At 45.0% G+C, this 16,251-nt stretch overlaps 2 protein-coding genes across 9 annotated transcripts in view; one reads left to right on the forward strand and one right to left on the reverse strand.

Annotated features, from left to right (window-relative positions):
• Positions 1-6,516, reverse strand: part of EVC2 (EvC ciliary complex subunit 2) — a gene marked incomplete at its 5' end in the record, with an annotated part of 185,799 nt that extends 179,283 nt beyond the window's left edge. For all 7 annotated transcript variants that reach the window (XM_084626746.1, XM_084626744.1, XM_084626743.1 and 4 more), the window contains 2 exons: positions 1,296-1,350; positions 6,175-6,516. In XM_084626746.1, the coding sequence (XP_084482872.1) occupies positions 1,296-1,350; positions 6,175-6,516 (397 nt within the window). The remainder of the gene's footprint in view (positions 1-1,295; positions 1,351-6,174) is intronic.
• A 468-nt stretch (positions 6,517-6,984) lies between these two features.
• Positions 6,985-16,251, forward strand: part of EVC (EvC ciliary complex subunit 1) — a gene marked incomplete at its 5' end in the record, with an annotated part of 79,953 nt that continues 70,686 nt past the window's right edge. For both annotated transcript variants that reach the window (XM_084626747.1, XM_084626748.1), the window contains 2 exons: positions 6,985-7,173; positions 14,392-14,520. In XM_084626747.1, coding sequence (XP_084482873.1) covers positions 6,985-7,173; positions 14,392-14,520 — 318 coding nt within the window. The remainder of the gene's footprint in view (positions 7,174-14,391; positions 14,521-16,251) is intronic.

Raw genomic sequence — 16,251 nt, forward strand, 5'->3', positions numbered from 1 at the left:
GACCCTATGAGGACAGGCACTACAGAAAGAATCACCCAGCAGGGCTTGAGTGGCAGCCCCTTCACAGCCCACTGATTGTATTATGCTGATATATAAATCAGGAAGCCACTGTGTGGAGCAGTGTGAGCAATGACACAGACTGCCAGCCAGCTTCCTCTCCAGACCTTGCCTGGCTGTGGACCCTAGAATCTGCTTCTGACCTTGGTTTGTCCTTGACTCTACTATTTGCCTGTTGTCTGTAACCCAGTGGCTGACCCTGACTCACTGATATCCTCACCCAGCTCGACCCCAGAACCACTACTGATCTCCTGACCACAGCTTGGCACCTGACTGGGGCACACAGCCTCTGTCAGACTTCAGGAGAGCACAGAGATTGAAACTGTAAACTGATTTTATTACAGCGGAAATTGTCTGAAGCAAATGAAGCTTCCATTAAAATATTTTTCAGACACTATATGTCTGGAGGAAATCTGTGAAATTCCAGTTATGTCTACACTGCAATACAAAACCCAAGGCAACGAGTCACAGTGCCCAGGTCAGCTGACTTGGGCTCACCGGGCTCAGGCTGTGGGGCTATAAAATGTCAGTGTTGGGCTCAGACTCCAGCCCAGACTCTGAGATATTCCCCCTTGTGGGGTCTCAGAGCCCAAGCACCAGCCTGAGCCCGAACACCAATACTGCAGTTTTATAGCCCCACAGGCTGAGCCCCACATGCCTGAGTCAGCTGACTAGGGCCAGCCACAGGCCTTTTATTGCAGTATATACATATCCTAAGACCAATCTCTGACTCAGCTTTGAGCTCAAGCCCCCCTTCTATCCATACACAAATCAGTCTGACTCAGATCAGCAAGCACTCAGGACCTGGGTTCTAGACCCTGCTGGTTGGGTGGGTCAGACCCCAAGTCCAGTTGTGACTCAGGTCCAAACCCTGTCAGTTTGCAGTGTGAATGCAGCTCAAACCACAGACCCAAGTCAGGTCTGCCTAGTGCAGTGTGGACACATAAGCACAGTTGTGAGACCTAGATCCAGGAACCATAAGCCCTGGTTTAAAATGCAGCGTGGATGCTTCAGCATGGGCTTGGAATGACTAAGTCCACAAGCTTGGAACTTACAGGCCCTGGATTACCGTGAAGTGCAGACATAGCTATAGCAACTAAGAAACAGAGGTGTATCGTGTTTTATAATATGGCAAATGTTATTATAGAACAAACTTTTTAAAAGCATCTGGGCTCCCAGGATTCTCCAGCACTTCGAGGTTTAGAACAATTGGAAGGGCAGTTAAAATGAATACATACCTGTCATACCGAAGCAGTCTCTCTTTTTTTGAATCCGCAGTTTATCTGTAACAACCTACAGTTAACACAAAAGAAGAATGACTATAAACCCAGGACCTTCTTTACAAAATACATTTCTAATACAGTTTAATCTGTCTCAAACTGGAGATGTGCTTTACACTAAAGTACAAATTCTGATTTCTGTACTCAAAACTCATAAGATTATCAGAAGTGGCAGTGAGTAGTGAATAGTACACTGGACCTGGGGTCTGCGTTCTTATGCCTTGGCCCTAGCACTGATAGTAGCTTCCACGTAAGTATAAAAACCTCCAAGATGTGTATGTTATAGACTGGCTTTGTCAGAAACTCTTTTGACAGTCTTAAGCCCTGTCTACATTAAGGAAATTTGTACCAGAATAATACTTGCCTGCCTGCCATATGGAATTATAAAGATTAGATTTGAGATCTGTGGGGCAGAAACATCAACATTTTAAACCTAACCAGTGTCCCTTAAGTGACTTGACACAAGACGTCCGAACACGTTAGTATTAGAGCCAGAAATGTATCTCAACCCTGATCCCCATTCTGCTACTCTATCCTCAAGACCGCACACTCTCCTAGCTAATGACTTAGATGATGGATAAGAAGATTGTTCATTGATATATCTTGTATGTCCAGCCTGCCCAAAATAAACGTGGGATTTTCTTTAAAGTCCAGTTGTGGTCAGAAAAGCAGCTCTGTAAAAAAACATCACCACAATTCAATACATACTTTCTCTGTTTCACGTCAAATCTGTTTATTTTATGGATACAAACATGTTTTTACTCTCAGTGGTGCAGAAACCAATATCAGTCACGAAAAGCAAGCTGTATTCTGTCCGGCCTCATACATCAACAGAATTATTCAATGCACTGTTGATGAAGATGAAAGAAACAAAAAGAACTCAATTTGCCTTTCAGGGTTAAGCAAGGGCAGGGAATTTAAAAATCTTCCTTGTTAATTGATCAAATTTAACCTGGAGTGAGAGGACAAGCAGCTATGGGAAAGCAATATTTAAATATTAAATAGTAAATAAAATATTTAAACATGAAGTAAACGTAAAATTACAAAGTATTATATTAATCTGTAAACATGAGTTAAAAGGAGATAAACTAAGATGAACTAAAATTAATTAAAAACAAAGGTTCATTTTTAAATACATTCTAACCAGTACGCCATTGTTCTGTGGTCTCATTTGAAATTTACAGTAAATACCTAGTTCCTGGCAAAGATGTCTATACTTCTGTAAAATGTCTTTTGTATAACGCCAGTTGTCAAATGTGACTTAAAGTGATCTGTGTGGTTACAAATGTAATCCACAGTTTCAGTGTACAATAAAAATATTAACTACAAAAATGAGATTATGAAAGTCAGTGAACTGAAGTTAAAATAGAGATCTGTGTTTTAGTGACTTAGAAAATGATTTACTGGTATGCAGTGGCATTGGATTAATTAGTATAGTGGGGGTGCTAAAAGCCATTGAATAAAACTGTAAACCCTGTATATGATGGAAACCACTTCAAGTCAAAGGGTGCTGCTGCACCCCCAGCACCCCTACTTGCAGCACCCTTGTGGTATGTGATTTCCTCATATGTAATCATTGATTCCCCCTCGGCAAATGACAGTTTGCTCAGGACTGAGTGGTTAGATTTAGAGTGGACGCTAATGTATTGAGGATCTAAATTGTAAGAATAAATCAAAATAGGAAACATGAAGACTTAAATAAAACTTACTCGCATCACTGCATACAGAACAGAATTTCAGCTCTCAGACTATTTACCCCTCCCCCATTACCAGAGCAAATGGAAGAGTGCACACAAATTAAAATCTGACAGCCTCACAGAGGATGGGTTGAGGTGACTCTTGATGTAGGTAATACGATCCTACTTTCCAGAAGAATAAACTGATGCACAGATACTAAGTCTGACAATGGCCTTGTCTGCACTAGGAAATTCACCCAGTGCTAGAGCTGACTATGTCCATAGGAAGGGACTGTAGAAGAAGTTCCCCACCGGAGCTACCACCATGTAGCTGGGAGTCCTGGTGCAGACAAGGTGCCACCAGCCTCTATTATCATCAGATTTAAAGACCTGTCTACACAGCAAAAGCTGTGCATGGGCTTGTCTGTTCAACTTGAATCCAGCTAGCATGGGTAACAACAGAAGTGAAGAGAGCATAGCACAGGCTTCAGAATGGACAAGTCAGCCAAGCATGCACCAAAAGTCCATGCCAGACTTGCACTACCCGGCCTGAAGCCTGGCTGTACTGCCTTCACTGCTATCACTACCTGGGCTAGCTGGATTCAAGCTACCTCACAGCTAACCTGTGCACAGCTTTTCCTGTGTAGACTCAACCTAAGTGCCAGTGGTAAAAGACGACACACCAAGTATTTTTCTGTCCTTGTTGATGAAGCTAAAGACGCACCAAAAAAAGAACAACTGTGTCTCCTTTTATGCTTCTGTGGAAAAAGGAACCATTCAGGAAAGAGCTCCGGGAGGCTGCTTCCACGTGGAAAATCTAAATGCTGAATCTGTCTCAAAAACGATTATTGAAAAACTACAGCATTTGAGGCTGGATATTAATTACATTTTTGCCCAGTGCTACGATGGAGCTTCTGTGCTGAGTGGACATTTAAAAGACGTACAAGCTCAAATTCAGGAAAGGATTACACATGCCTTTTATGGGAAATGCTGTCCTCACAGGCTTAATCTTGTGTCTGCAATGACATGTTTCAGCATCACCCAGTGTCAGAGACTCTTTACATTTGCTCAGGCACTGTACATCTTCTTTAGCAGTAATTACAAGTATTGGGAACCGTTTGTTAAGACACAGCAGGACCTAGGCCAGAAGGTACCTGAACTAGGTAGATTATATGAAACTCGCTGTGACTCCATCTGGAAAATGCATGCATAATTGGCACTGTAGTGGAAATACTGGAAGCCACTTCAGTTCAGAGAGCTGATGGACCATCAGTTAGTATTGCAAAGGGCTTGATGGCAAAGATAAAGAGCTATTACTTTCTGTTGAGGCTCTTGGTTTTGGAAAGATTATTCAAGATTTTGCACAGGGCTTCAGAAGAACTGCAAAATGAAAACTTGAATCTATCAAGTACCATGGAATTAGTAGCAAACAATGTTGCTGCTCTTCAATAAATGATAACATCTGAAAGTAAATGGAAGGAGATGTGTGATGAAGCTGAAATCATTGCCAAAGAACTTGAAATTGATATTCCAGGTCTGACAATTGCAACAGCTGAGCACAGCAATACAAAAACGGCAAGAAGACCTAACAAAATATCCTCCAAGCTGGCCTTGGTTTTTGTTTATAGTACACGGGGTCAGTCATCGACACATGATGTTCCCAAGAGCACTCAAGAACCCATAAAATCTGATTTCTACTATCCTATTCTGGACAGAATTCTTGCTGAGCTTGATAGACGATTCACCTCCAACTCCAGTTTGCTTTCTGCAGTAATTGCTTGTGACCCAAAGAATGAAAATTTTCTTGATTATGAGAAACTGAAAATAACTGCAGATCACTATGGATGACAGGCACCAATTTTATGGCGATCTGGATGCAGAATCAAAGTTGCCAAGAAGCACATTGCACCAACAATCTGAGTTCAATTTCTGAATTCCGGAACGTTCTCAATGACTTACCAAGGGGTTACCAGTCTTTGCTGTCTACTGTAGATTATTGTGTTGAGCCTTCCAATTTCTACAGCATCAAAAGAGAGGTACTTCTCTGTGCTCAAGAGAGTTAAGGACTACTTAAGATCCACAATGGGAGATGGGCATGTAAGAGACTTGGTAATTTTAGCCTGTCAATGTGAAGCTTCAGAACACCTGGATTTTGCCAAGATGAGACCATGGCATTATCCATTGTTTTGGCTCCTATCTGGAGTGTGTGTTTGTTTTCAATAATTTACCTTTAAACATTCCTGGAACAAATTACCTGTCTCATTCTCCTCTTCGCAATTTGGAACACAAGACATTTACAAAACAACAGTTGCAGGCATAAGCAGATTTTATTGACTTTTATTTCTGTCTACTAAAGATAGTGTACAAGCTATGTTGCTGATATCTGTGTTAAGGCTTCAAAGCGGATACCTCAAGGCTTGGGATTATCTTGCAGTATTATCTTTGGATTGTTCTAAATTTACATATAAATTTAACATATGGCTTTAATGGCTGTCTGTATATATTTTTTTTGTTCTTTGCACAGAATTTAGATACACTGCTCCTGTCCGCTAATTTCTATGTTATGTGTTTAAAAAAAAAAAAAAGCCTAGAGTTTTCAAGTGCCTATGTAGTCCCTGGAATCATGGTTAAAGTTGCCCCACCCCCTTAATTTGTGCCAGGGATTGCCAGGGCACCAGCACCTCTAGGCTTGGCAGTTCATTGCCCCAGTACCTCTGGGCTTGCTGCATCAGTTATGAAAATTAAAAAATTGCTTGAGTCCCAGTACCAAATTGCTTGGGCCTTGGCACCTCTTTCATGACAAATTAAGCACTACCCCTGCCCCCAAATCTGAAATGGTGCCCCAATACCAAGGGCCTAATTTTTAGAAATGCCAAGCAAGTTCTCAGTATCTCTGAAAATCAGATCTGAAGTAGGCTAACGTTGGGCACCCCAGGTTAGTGGATGCCTTTGAGCATTTGGACCTTTCACGTCTCGACAATTCAGCTTCCTCATTTGATAAAATGGGGCTCAACGCCTCTGCCCTAGGTAGGGGCGAGGTTAGATTCGCTACGGCCGCGGGACTAGGGTGCGCTGGGAGGGCAAAGCGGTATCAGATCACCCGCAGCCCTTTGCATCTCCCCAGGCAGGAGCTCACATGCCTCGGCGAAGCGTCCTCTTACCTGGGCTGCCTTCTGGCGGCACCGTCCGCCGCTCGGGAGGCGGGGAGCCCGGCCGCGGGCTGACTCCTCGGGGGAAGGAAACCGCGAGCCAGCGGCAAGGACCACCGAGACCTCGCGCCCGGCCCCGAGAGGAGGGGGATCTCCGTGCACCGGGCGGCTGGCGGGCAAACGCTGCCTCCCAGCGACGTCTTTGCAATGGGGAGGATGCTGCCCGAGGCGAGGGGTGTCTGCAGCCGGGGAGGCCCGGGCTGGGAGCAGCAGCAGCAGCACTCGCACAAACCAGCCGGCTGCCAGCAGAGCCAGCGGCGGGGAGCGGAGCCCCCCTGGAGCCGCTGCTCGCATGAGACAGGCGCTGGAGGGGAGGGGGGGGGAAGCAGCCGCTGCCGCCGCAAGGCCCCGGGCGCAGGAGCCCCCCAGTGGAGCGCGGCTGCCGCGGCCGAGTTACTGGCCCGGAGAAAGTTTCTTTCCAGGGGGTCCGGCTCCAAACCAGGCCGAGCTGCCGAGGCGCCGAGCCACAGATCTGGCGCAATCGACTTCAGCCGCGATCGCTCCCCTCCCGGCCCGGGGAGGGGTTGGCGGGCCGGTCCCGAGCGCAGATTCCCCTTCCCCCAGGCCCTGCTGGAGGCCCTGGTCCCCAGCCGCGAACCTCGGCCCGCAGGGAGAGGGCTGGGAGCCGGGATGCCCTGGGCTCGCCAAACGGGAGCTGCCCAGCAGCCGAGCTCGCTGCGCTGCTCTGGGTCCTAGCCCGGGGCCCCTCCCCCGTCCCAAGCGGAGTTGGTGCCCCCCCGAGCTCTCTGTGCGGGCTCGCTCATGGCCTCTGCGGCTGGCGAGGCGCTGCCAGGGCCCTGCCGAGGGGAGGTCGGGCTGCAGTTCTGGGTGGAATCCTTGCAGCTGGTTCCCGGCTTGCTGGCTCCCGCTGTGCTGCTGGGGGTCGCCTTGGGCGTCGGCGCCGCGCTCCTGCTGTGTTTCTATGTGATCGGGCCTCTTCTGCAAAACAAGGTACGCGTTGCTGGATGGGATCTTTGCAGTAGAAGGTTTTGGCTTCGGGCGGATTGAGTGGGTTTGGGTCTATACTCTTGGTCCTACCTGATCCTGCCAGCCTTGGCCTCCGCCTTCCAAATTGGAGTACAACAAACTGTCAGGCCACTCTTCTTGCTCTAAAAAAACCCAAACCAGTGTCTGATGCACAACAGCAACACAGGACACCGGGTCTGTCACCTCCTGAATCAAGCCTGCTTTGGGCCTCTAACTCTCCAAATTGTAATGGGTACACAGAGAATAGGTGTAAATGCTTCTATTGTATCACACATTCTGGTGCAACAGCATTGCAACCACACAACTGACACCTGGATTCTACTGGATCTAGCTGGCAGCACAAGAAAATCTGCACCCAACCACAATAATGCTTCAAAATCCCAGGTCTGACACATAGGCCCTGCTGGATGCAGCCAGTTTTTGGCCCTCACTACTCAACTTCCTTTACTTAAATAGAGAACAAACCTAGGTGCTCATAGACTCATAGAATATCAGGGTTGGAAGGGACCTCAGGAGGTCATCTAGTCCAACCCCCTGCTCAAAGCAGGACCAATCCCCAATTTTTGCCCCAGATCCCTAAATGGCCCCCTCAAGAATTGAACTCACAACCCTGGGTTTAGCAGGCCAATGCTCAAACCACTGAGCTATATTGCTCAAACACATTTCTAATCAATGCATCCAGCCAGTTGTTGTCCCCAATTGTCCAAATTCCACTCGCTGTATACAAAGCATCTTTAGCCTGCCTGCTGCACCTTAAAACTCCAGACTGACTCTGGCATGCCCCAGAGCAGAAATGCCACAAAACTTGGATTCAGCATTGGGATCCTTTTGGACCCCACTGAGTTTTGTGCACCGCCCCAGAAATTACACTGGCAGAATTAAGGATAAGTGTACTTTTCTATCACTCTTTAAAACACTGACACATTCTGGTACAAGAAAGTGGCAAAAACTCTGATTTGATCTAGGCAAAGGGTTCTCACAACCAATTTTTTGGTGGCCTCAGAGCAGTGGTGGGCAACCTGCGGCCCTCCAGGGTAATCTGCTGGCCAGCCACCAGACTATTTGTTTACATTTGCACAGCTGCCCGCAGCTCCCAGTGGCCGCCATTCGCCGTTCCTGGCCGATGGGAGCTACGGGAAGCAACTCTTGCTGGTGGCCACTCTGACAGTTTTTCCTAAAATACTTAGGAAAACATTAGGAAAAATAAATAAATAAATATGCATATATACATGTCCAAATCATTGTAATTTATCATACAGGGGTTTGGGGTTTTTTTTTTTTTTTTTGCAAACTCAATAATAAAAATAGTGTACAGTTGTCTCTGTTCTTTACTGGACTTAAACAGAATAGAAACAAAAATAAGGTGCTTTGCAAGTTCTTTGTTGTTGTTTCTTTAGGTTTGTTTGGTTTGTTTTTTTGTTTTGTTTTTCTTTGGACTTGCTAGCTAGTAAGTCTGCTGTTGTGAAAAGTGATATTTGTATGTTTGTTAATATCATTTTTCACAGAAGCAGGCTTGCTAGCTAGCTGGGAGGCAGTGAAAAGTGATATTAACAAACATACAAATATCACTTTTCACAGCAGATTTACTCAGTCCCAGCAAACTGGGGGACAAATTAAGCCCTGGATTGGGAAATGAGTGGGTGGGGAGGCAGCGGGGACCAGGGGTGATGGAACAGGGGCTGGAGCAGGAAGTGGGGGCCAGCAGCGATGGGAGGGGTGTTGAAGTGAGCCCGGGGCTGAAGCCCAGGGGCCAGGCTGGAGCCCGAAACCCTGTGGCCGGGGACCAGGACAAGAGTACACAGCAGTGGCCAGGGGGGGCGAGCCAAGGAACAGTGCCCAAGCCCCATGGCTGGATCCTGGGTCCTGCGGCTGGAGCCTGGGATGGAGGAGGCAGTGCGGGCCAGGGATGACAGGCAGAGGGTCATGAGCCTATGGTCAGAGCCCAATACCCCATGGCCAGATCCTGGGGCCCCGCAGCTGAACCCCAGGGGACAAAGCCTGCTGCCGCACAGCCAAAGCTCAGAGCCAGAGGACATAGCGGGGGCTGGGGTGATGGAGGGGTACGAGCCTGGGGCCAGAGCCTGGAGCCAAAGCCTGAAGCCCACAGCCAAATCCTGGGGTCCCATGGCCGGAGCCGGAGCTGCGTGGCCGGAGATGGAGCCTGCTGCTGTGCGGCCAAAGCCCAGAGCCGGAGAAGAGGCAGCGGGGGCCAGCAGTGATGGAGGGAGTGGTGAGCCCAGGGTCAGAGCCCACTGCCACATAGCTGGAGCCTCAAGCCTCATCACCGGAGCCTGCTGTCCACCACCCCAGGGCTGAAGCCAGAAGCCCGAGCCCCACTGTCTGCAGGAAGGTGGGGAACTCACATTGGCTGCCTGCTCCTCTGCCAATTCGGGCTCCAGAGCGGGGCAGGGCCCAACTGCTGCTTCACCGCCCCTCCACCCTCTTCCATCCCCGCCCAGGAGGCCTTTGCTGCTCATTTGACAAACGCTGATCTGGGCAATTTTTCACTCCTCAGTTTTACCATCTATATTTAATACAGATGCAGCTTCTTCTAGTCCACCACAATAACGCCAGTTACCAGATATCATGGGGCAACAACACTGCAAGAGCCACTGTGAGCAACTGAACTTAGCTAGGTCAAGCTGGGTTTTGGCACTGAGCATCTGAATTAGAACATTATCATGCTATCAAATCGGAGTTTTCACTTATAACAACGGGATACCTTTTGGGACCCCATATGTCAGTAACATTACTTATGAGATAAGATAAGCACCTGGATGAAAAGCAGCTATCTCAAACTCAGTCTGTAAAACAGAGGTAGGAATTAGGTTGTAGTTAAAGGACCTGTGCAGGTCTGACTCCATCACCCATTGAAGATGTATTTACTCTATTTGTCAAGAAGGGGCACAGCCTGCGGTTCCTTTGAGACTTTTTGCTTGCTCCTAGACACCAAAAAGCAGCGGCCCAGAAGTGCCATTTTCCAATTTCACCTCGATTGGAAAATGTGCCCTTTCTTAACTACTGCAAACTACCCATTCTGGTCCACATATGCACCTTTCCACTACACTCCGTCAGGGTGTTCTCTACTACATTGTACTCCAGGATGTTCAGGTACTACAGAGATGAGGGCTGTAAAAGTATCTAGACAGAATGTGTGTGTGTGGGGAGGGGACTCAAGCTGAAGGCCATACAAACATTTCAGATGGCCTGACAACAGCCAGCTTATTGGGATATTTAGACAGACATGAGGACATCACACCAGTTTTCTACATTTTCTGCTGGCTCCCTATCCAATAGTGGATCTTCATCAAGAGCCTGTTTCTAGCAGATGAAGCCCTCAATCGACTGGAGCCAGTCTGTATCCAAGTGTCTCTTTCTCTGTCACCCACCTCAGCAGCCCCAATCAACAGGAGTGATAAGGCTGACAGAGTCTCAAGTGAAACTCTTGGTAGCCTAACATTCTCAGCTACAGACTCTCAACTATCCAACTTCTAATATAGATGCATGCATTTAAACTGATTTAATCCTTGCTTAAATGAATTTAGCTTCATTTGGTAATGTACTGACACAAGCTGGGATTTAAGCAAGGATTAAACTCATTTAAGTAGGTGTGTGTTAGGAGTTTTGCACCAGTTTAGTTGTTGCTCTGCAGACGCTATACACACGAGAGAGACCTGTTTAATTAGATTAATTTAAAATCGATTTAGCTAATCCGCTGAAACTTTTCTTGTACGGACATGGCCTCTGGCTTTTCACTTTAGGGCACAACGGAAGACTTGCCTGGTTTGCAGATGTCTTCCTGAGATAACATTGACCACAGAATAGCCGTCAATGTCTTCTCCCGGAAACAAGAACAATTCCACTTACAAAGCAGCAAAATGAATGGAAGAATGGAGAGAACTCTCCCTTTTAAACTGAGACTATGCACCTAGATCCCATGGTGTTTTAGAAATATAGAAGTAGAATAATAATGAGGCATATTGTATACATTTTACAACTTGCTTGGGGTGAAACTGTTATGTAGTGTTTTCCAAAGCACATGCTCTTTCTGATGTTTAACATGTACTTCTCTGATTTTAGTCCTCTTTGGAGAGCTATGTACATTTTCATCATCTTTTAAAAAGTAACCCTGGTTGTTCCTTGCTCTTTATCACAAATGTTTCTTGAGACTCCAGCATTATTTACATTGTATATATCCATAGAATTATTTATACTACACCAGGTTATTTTCAGAGAACAGCATTATTGATTTTTTTTGCATCAGACTTAGACCTTTATAATATTGAGTTAATTTAATGTAACAGTGATTGGCACTTACAGAGTTGGAGGATCCAGTGCCATGCAGAGTGTTCTCTCTGCAGTCAGTGGGTGGTTTGTTATTCTTTAGCCACACCTCTTTTACAACGATAACTAACCCACTCCACACACACACAGAACAAGACTGATCATAATTAGGCCTGGTGGGAGAGAAGAATACTTGTGTAGCCATCTGCTTTCAAGAGGAAGATATGAAACTCTGCTTGAAGCCATGCTTTTGCCTGCTAATGGATGCACTTCAGGTACGAGATCAATGCATCCTATAGAGGTGGAAGCTTCTCTGAGTCAATACCTCAATTTTTATATTGTTGTCACACTTGGCTCAGTATAGCAAAGTACAAATGTTATCCTTTTGCTGTCTTCACCTGTCTAGTCATTCCGATACTGTGGTCATAAGGTATGAGTATTTAAAAAGAAGTCATTATTGCCAGTGCCTTCCAGCAGTGTTCTGTTCTTCTGTAATATCCTCCAGTCAGTTTTACCCTGTACCTGCAAACTTCCTTGTTGAGATAGAGCTTGTCCAGTCACAAGATTCTGGTAGATTAGCTTGATGAGGCACTACCGGGATTGTTCTTAGATCTTATTTTATTCAACATCTTTATTAGTGATCTATAAGAAGAGGTGAAATGGCATGTTAACTACATTCATAATACATTGGGAGGACAAAAAGCAATGGAAAGGAGGGAGCTAATGGGGTGATAAATGTGGGAAGGAACTAAAGAGATTCAACTTGGAAAAATGCAAGTATTCACTGGGGATAAATAATCCAAGTTATAGGTGTTCAGTGGGAAAGAAATGCTTGTGAATAGTATTGGTGAGAAATACTATGGCTGAAAGTGGGCCGCAAACTGTGAACTTGCAAGGATATATGAGACAAGAAAAGCAAATGCCTCTTTTGGGCTACATGTGCAAGAACATCTTGTCACCGTACTAGGAAGATGAAAGCTTTTTTTTTTTTTTGAACTATCTCGCACTGATAAAATTGTATATAGAATATGAGGTACCGTTCTGGACACCTCTAGTGTCTGAGAGATGGCGGGAGGGAAGTCGGTGGAAAACAATAAAAATGATTGGGATAAGTAGGGGCTGGAGGGATTGAATAATATGGAAAGGTACTAAAAGAACTAATTACATTCTATATTGTGCGACCAGTCAACTACTAAAAGGAGAGTTTAAGTTTCTATAACAAGACTGGACTGAGAGGTGAAAAGTGGCATTGGCAATATCTTTTCAACAGCTCAACAAACAGCCAGTAAAATGGAGACATGCGGCAGGAGATGGAAATGAAGTCACTGTAGGTACTTTGAAGGGCATTTGCAGGGGCTGCAGAGCCCCTCTTCTTCTTTCCGCCCCCCAAAAAGCATTGAACCATCATGTTTCCCTAAACTGAGTACTGTTGCGGTTCAAATACAAGACAGGACAAGCTTTAAGCAAGCAAGCAGGCTGGTCTGCCGACGGGCTGCTCCGCCTGTCAGCTTTTCCACCCTCTCCTTTATTTCTCTCTCTCTCCCCCCGCGCATTACATACTCCAACAGATAAAAGGAATACACTGGCTTTGTATAATATTCTTATTTACCAATTTCTATCTACCGCATTCCTTGCTCTCGGGCCTTGAGCCCAGTCCTGGGAGGCTTCCCACGGTTCAGGTCATCTGGGCGAGATTCCAAGGTTCATGCCCTTGAGAGGAGCCGTGTGTGCACTGCTCCTACACAACACTCCGGGTGTGCCCTGAATGTTGCCAAGTGCATGAACCTTGCATGAATGCTACATGAGTACCATATTATCACATTCTGTATAGGTTCTTATACCATGCTCACCTCCGTAGTATCTGAATGCCTTCCTGTTAAAGTTTATTATGCCATATGTCAAGTGTGGTTTGTTCTCTCATCTTCTCTGCAGGGAAAAAGTGCGTACAGTGGAGGTTTTGGTGCGTGGTTTTGTTTAATATATATGTTGCTATATGATTGTAAGAGAAGTCAGGTCAAAGAAATGCACCTTACACTTGGAGTGGAAGTTGGTGATGGTCCTTAGCTCCCCCAGATATCCTTTCCCTAGTCTCAGATTCTCCCCTCCCCCCTTCAGAAAGTTCTGTCACCTGCATCAATGGGATTTACCCTTATTAAAAAACATTTCACTGAGAAGCAGCATGGAACAATGGTCCTCATCCAAGAGCTTTAGGTGATCTTTTGGATATCCTAGACCCACATCACTGAGTGCCTTCAAGATACAGACCAAGACCTGGAACTTGACTCATTAGTCTATGGAAGCTAGTCTGGAGAGTGGTGGACAGGTTTGATGTGAATGCAGTAGCCCGTACTACTGAGATGACACACTACAGCATTCTGTACTGGTTGGAGTTTCCTAAGCACTGATGGTTTCAAACTTGTAGCTTTTCTGACCCACCCTATACCTGGTGCATGGTCTATTCTCACTAATTTTTCCTAGTCCATTACTTGGGTCCAAAACACTGTGTGCACCTGTGTAACTTCGTCACATGAGTAGTTCCATTGCTGCTCCTCAATACTGCAGTCATTTGATGCTGTGGGGTGGGGGTGGGAAGGAGGCTTTTTGGCACTGAATGTACAATTACCAGAGTCTTTCACCTTTCCATGGGCCAAGTCTCCAGCTCTGGGGAAGGAGAGTAAATCCAATGCAGAAAGAAACTAAAACATGTTTCCTCAGTCTGTAAGCTTATTACTCATTTTCAGAAAACTGAAATAATTTGTCTAAAATAATCATTTGTACCTACTTTGTAACTTGCACAGGATATTACTATAAATAAAACAGGACCATCTAAGATGTCAGATGAATCGAGGAGGTGGTTTGAGTTGCATTTTATTTTATTTTCCTGCTTTGGGATTTCAGAAAGATGATTCCCAAAGGCTTCTGGAAAGCTTTCACTCGGATGTACACGGACATCTTGATGAAAATGTACGCTTACCCAGAAAGAAGAAAACACAAACTCGAATGTCAGAGAAGGAAATGGTGCTCGAAGTAAGAATTTATTCCTTTTGTAGACGTCTGTTTTGTCTGATATTCTAGCCTGCTTAATTAGCAGTTGATCCAAATGCTGTTGATTTCAGCAGGCTTGGGATCTGGCTCTTCAAAAGTTATGATAATTTCCATACAGATGTAATAAAGAGATTGGAAACTGAACACAGTAAATCAGAGACTCAGTGAACAAAGGAATAAGGGCCCTGAACCGATAATCTGTTGATACCTGGAAATATGATTTCACTTACATTTACCTGGCACAATTTAACAGTCTTTACTCAGGCAAAATTCCCATTCAAATCCACTGGAATTATTTCCCACTCTACCATCATATTACAAATTTGAGGGTAGCAGCCAATATTCCCACTTCTTTCCCACAACTACCTTGCCAGCACCCAGCAAATTTGGGTATTTCCTGTGAAGCATTTTCTTCTGACTTTATTAGAATTCACAGCTGAAGAGGAGCCTGTAATCTAATTGCACAAATCCACTAAACTAGGGAAGTTTACTATAAAAGATTGAGAACCACTGGACTAGAGCATCAAGTCTTTAATCCACATAGGTCTTCCAGGAGGTACATCAACTCATCTAGATATTTGCCTAGTTTTATAACAGGCTATATAAAAAGCACTAACAAAGTCAGTACAAACTAAGATTTCATGTAGACAATGACTTGTTTATACTGCTCTATATACTATGTGCTGAAATGTAAGTACAATATTTATATGTCAATCGATTTATTTTATAATTATATGGTAAAAATGAGAAAGGAAGCAATTTTTCAGTGACAGTGTGCTGTGCCACTTTTGTATTTTATGTCTGATTTTGTAAGCAAATAGTTTTTAAGTGAGGTGAAACTTGGGGTATGCAAGACAAATCAGCCTCCTAAAAGTGATACTGTAGTCTGGAAAGGTTGAGAACCACTGCTCTTGCCCTTACTTAGGCAAGACTCCCATGGAACTCACTAGGACTCTTTCTTGAGTAAGAACTGCAGGACTGAGGCAAAAATATCCAGCTTCTGTGTAAAATGGATCACAAAACTGCTATGTTAAGGTTCCACTCAGTTTGTTTAGATACTGGGAGTTGGATTCTTAGGGTTCAGTCCTGCTCTACTGCAATCCTATTGTTCCATGTATTTTAGCTGACCTGTTTCTGTGCATGTGGGTACAGGTTTGCTCATTCATTTTTTAAGTGACAGGCTTTGAATATGAAGGGCAGGTCAACTTTTATCATGCTACAGAGTGTTTACTTCATAACCCTTTAAAAGAAAACTATACTGATGAGATTCTTTCTCTGGCTCGTAAGACAGAGTTGTTTCTGGAATACATCGAATTTATCTTTACATTAAGTGGAAGAATATAATGTCAATGGTCATATAAGGTCAATACACTCCCTCCCAAGCAGTGGTGTGGGTAAGACATTGAGCTGAACAAATTTTGACATCTGAAGAGTATCTGGGGAGTATTTGGAAGTTTGGAAGCTTAGGCAGCTAAGCTTGTGGGGGGGTGGGGTGGTAATCTGTGTGGAATATGGGGGTAGTTAAGGCAGATTACACATATGCTCAGTTTGCCTCATTTTACCCCAACCCATTCAGCAAATCCAACTTGCCTTAGCTCCCCTGCAATCTCCACAAATTTAGCTATGTCTTCTAGCCCTCCACCTACCCTCCTCAGACTTCCATACATGGGCAGCAGTCTCTCCAGTGACAAATGAAGACAGAGTGCAGGGTCA

Source organism: Lepidochelys olivacea (genome assembly GCF_965140295.1).
Source record: "Lepidochelys olivacea isolate rLepOli2 genome assembly, chromosome: 4".
In the NCBI taxonomy this organism is placed as follows: Eukaryota; Metazoa; Chordata; order Testudines; family Cheloniidae; genus Lepidochelys; species Lepidochelys olivacea.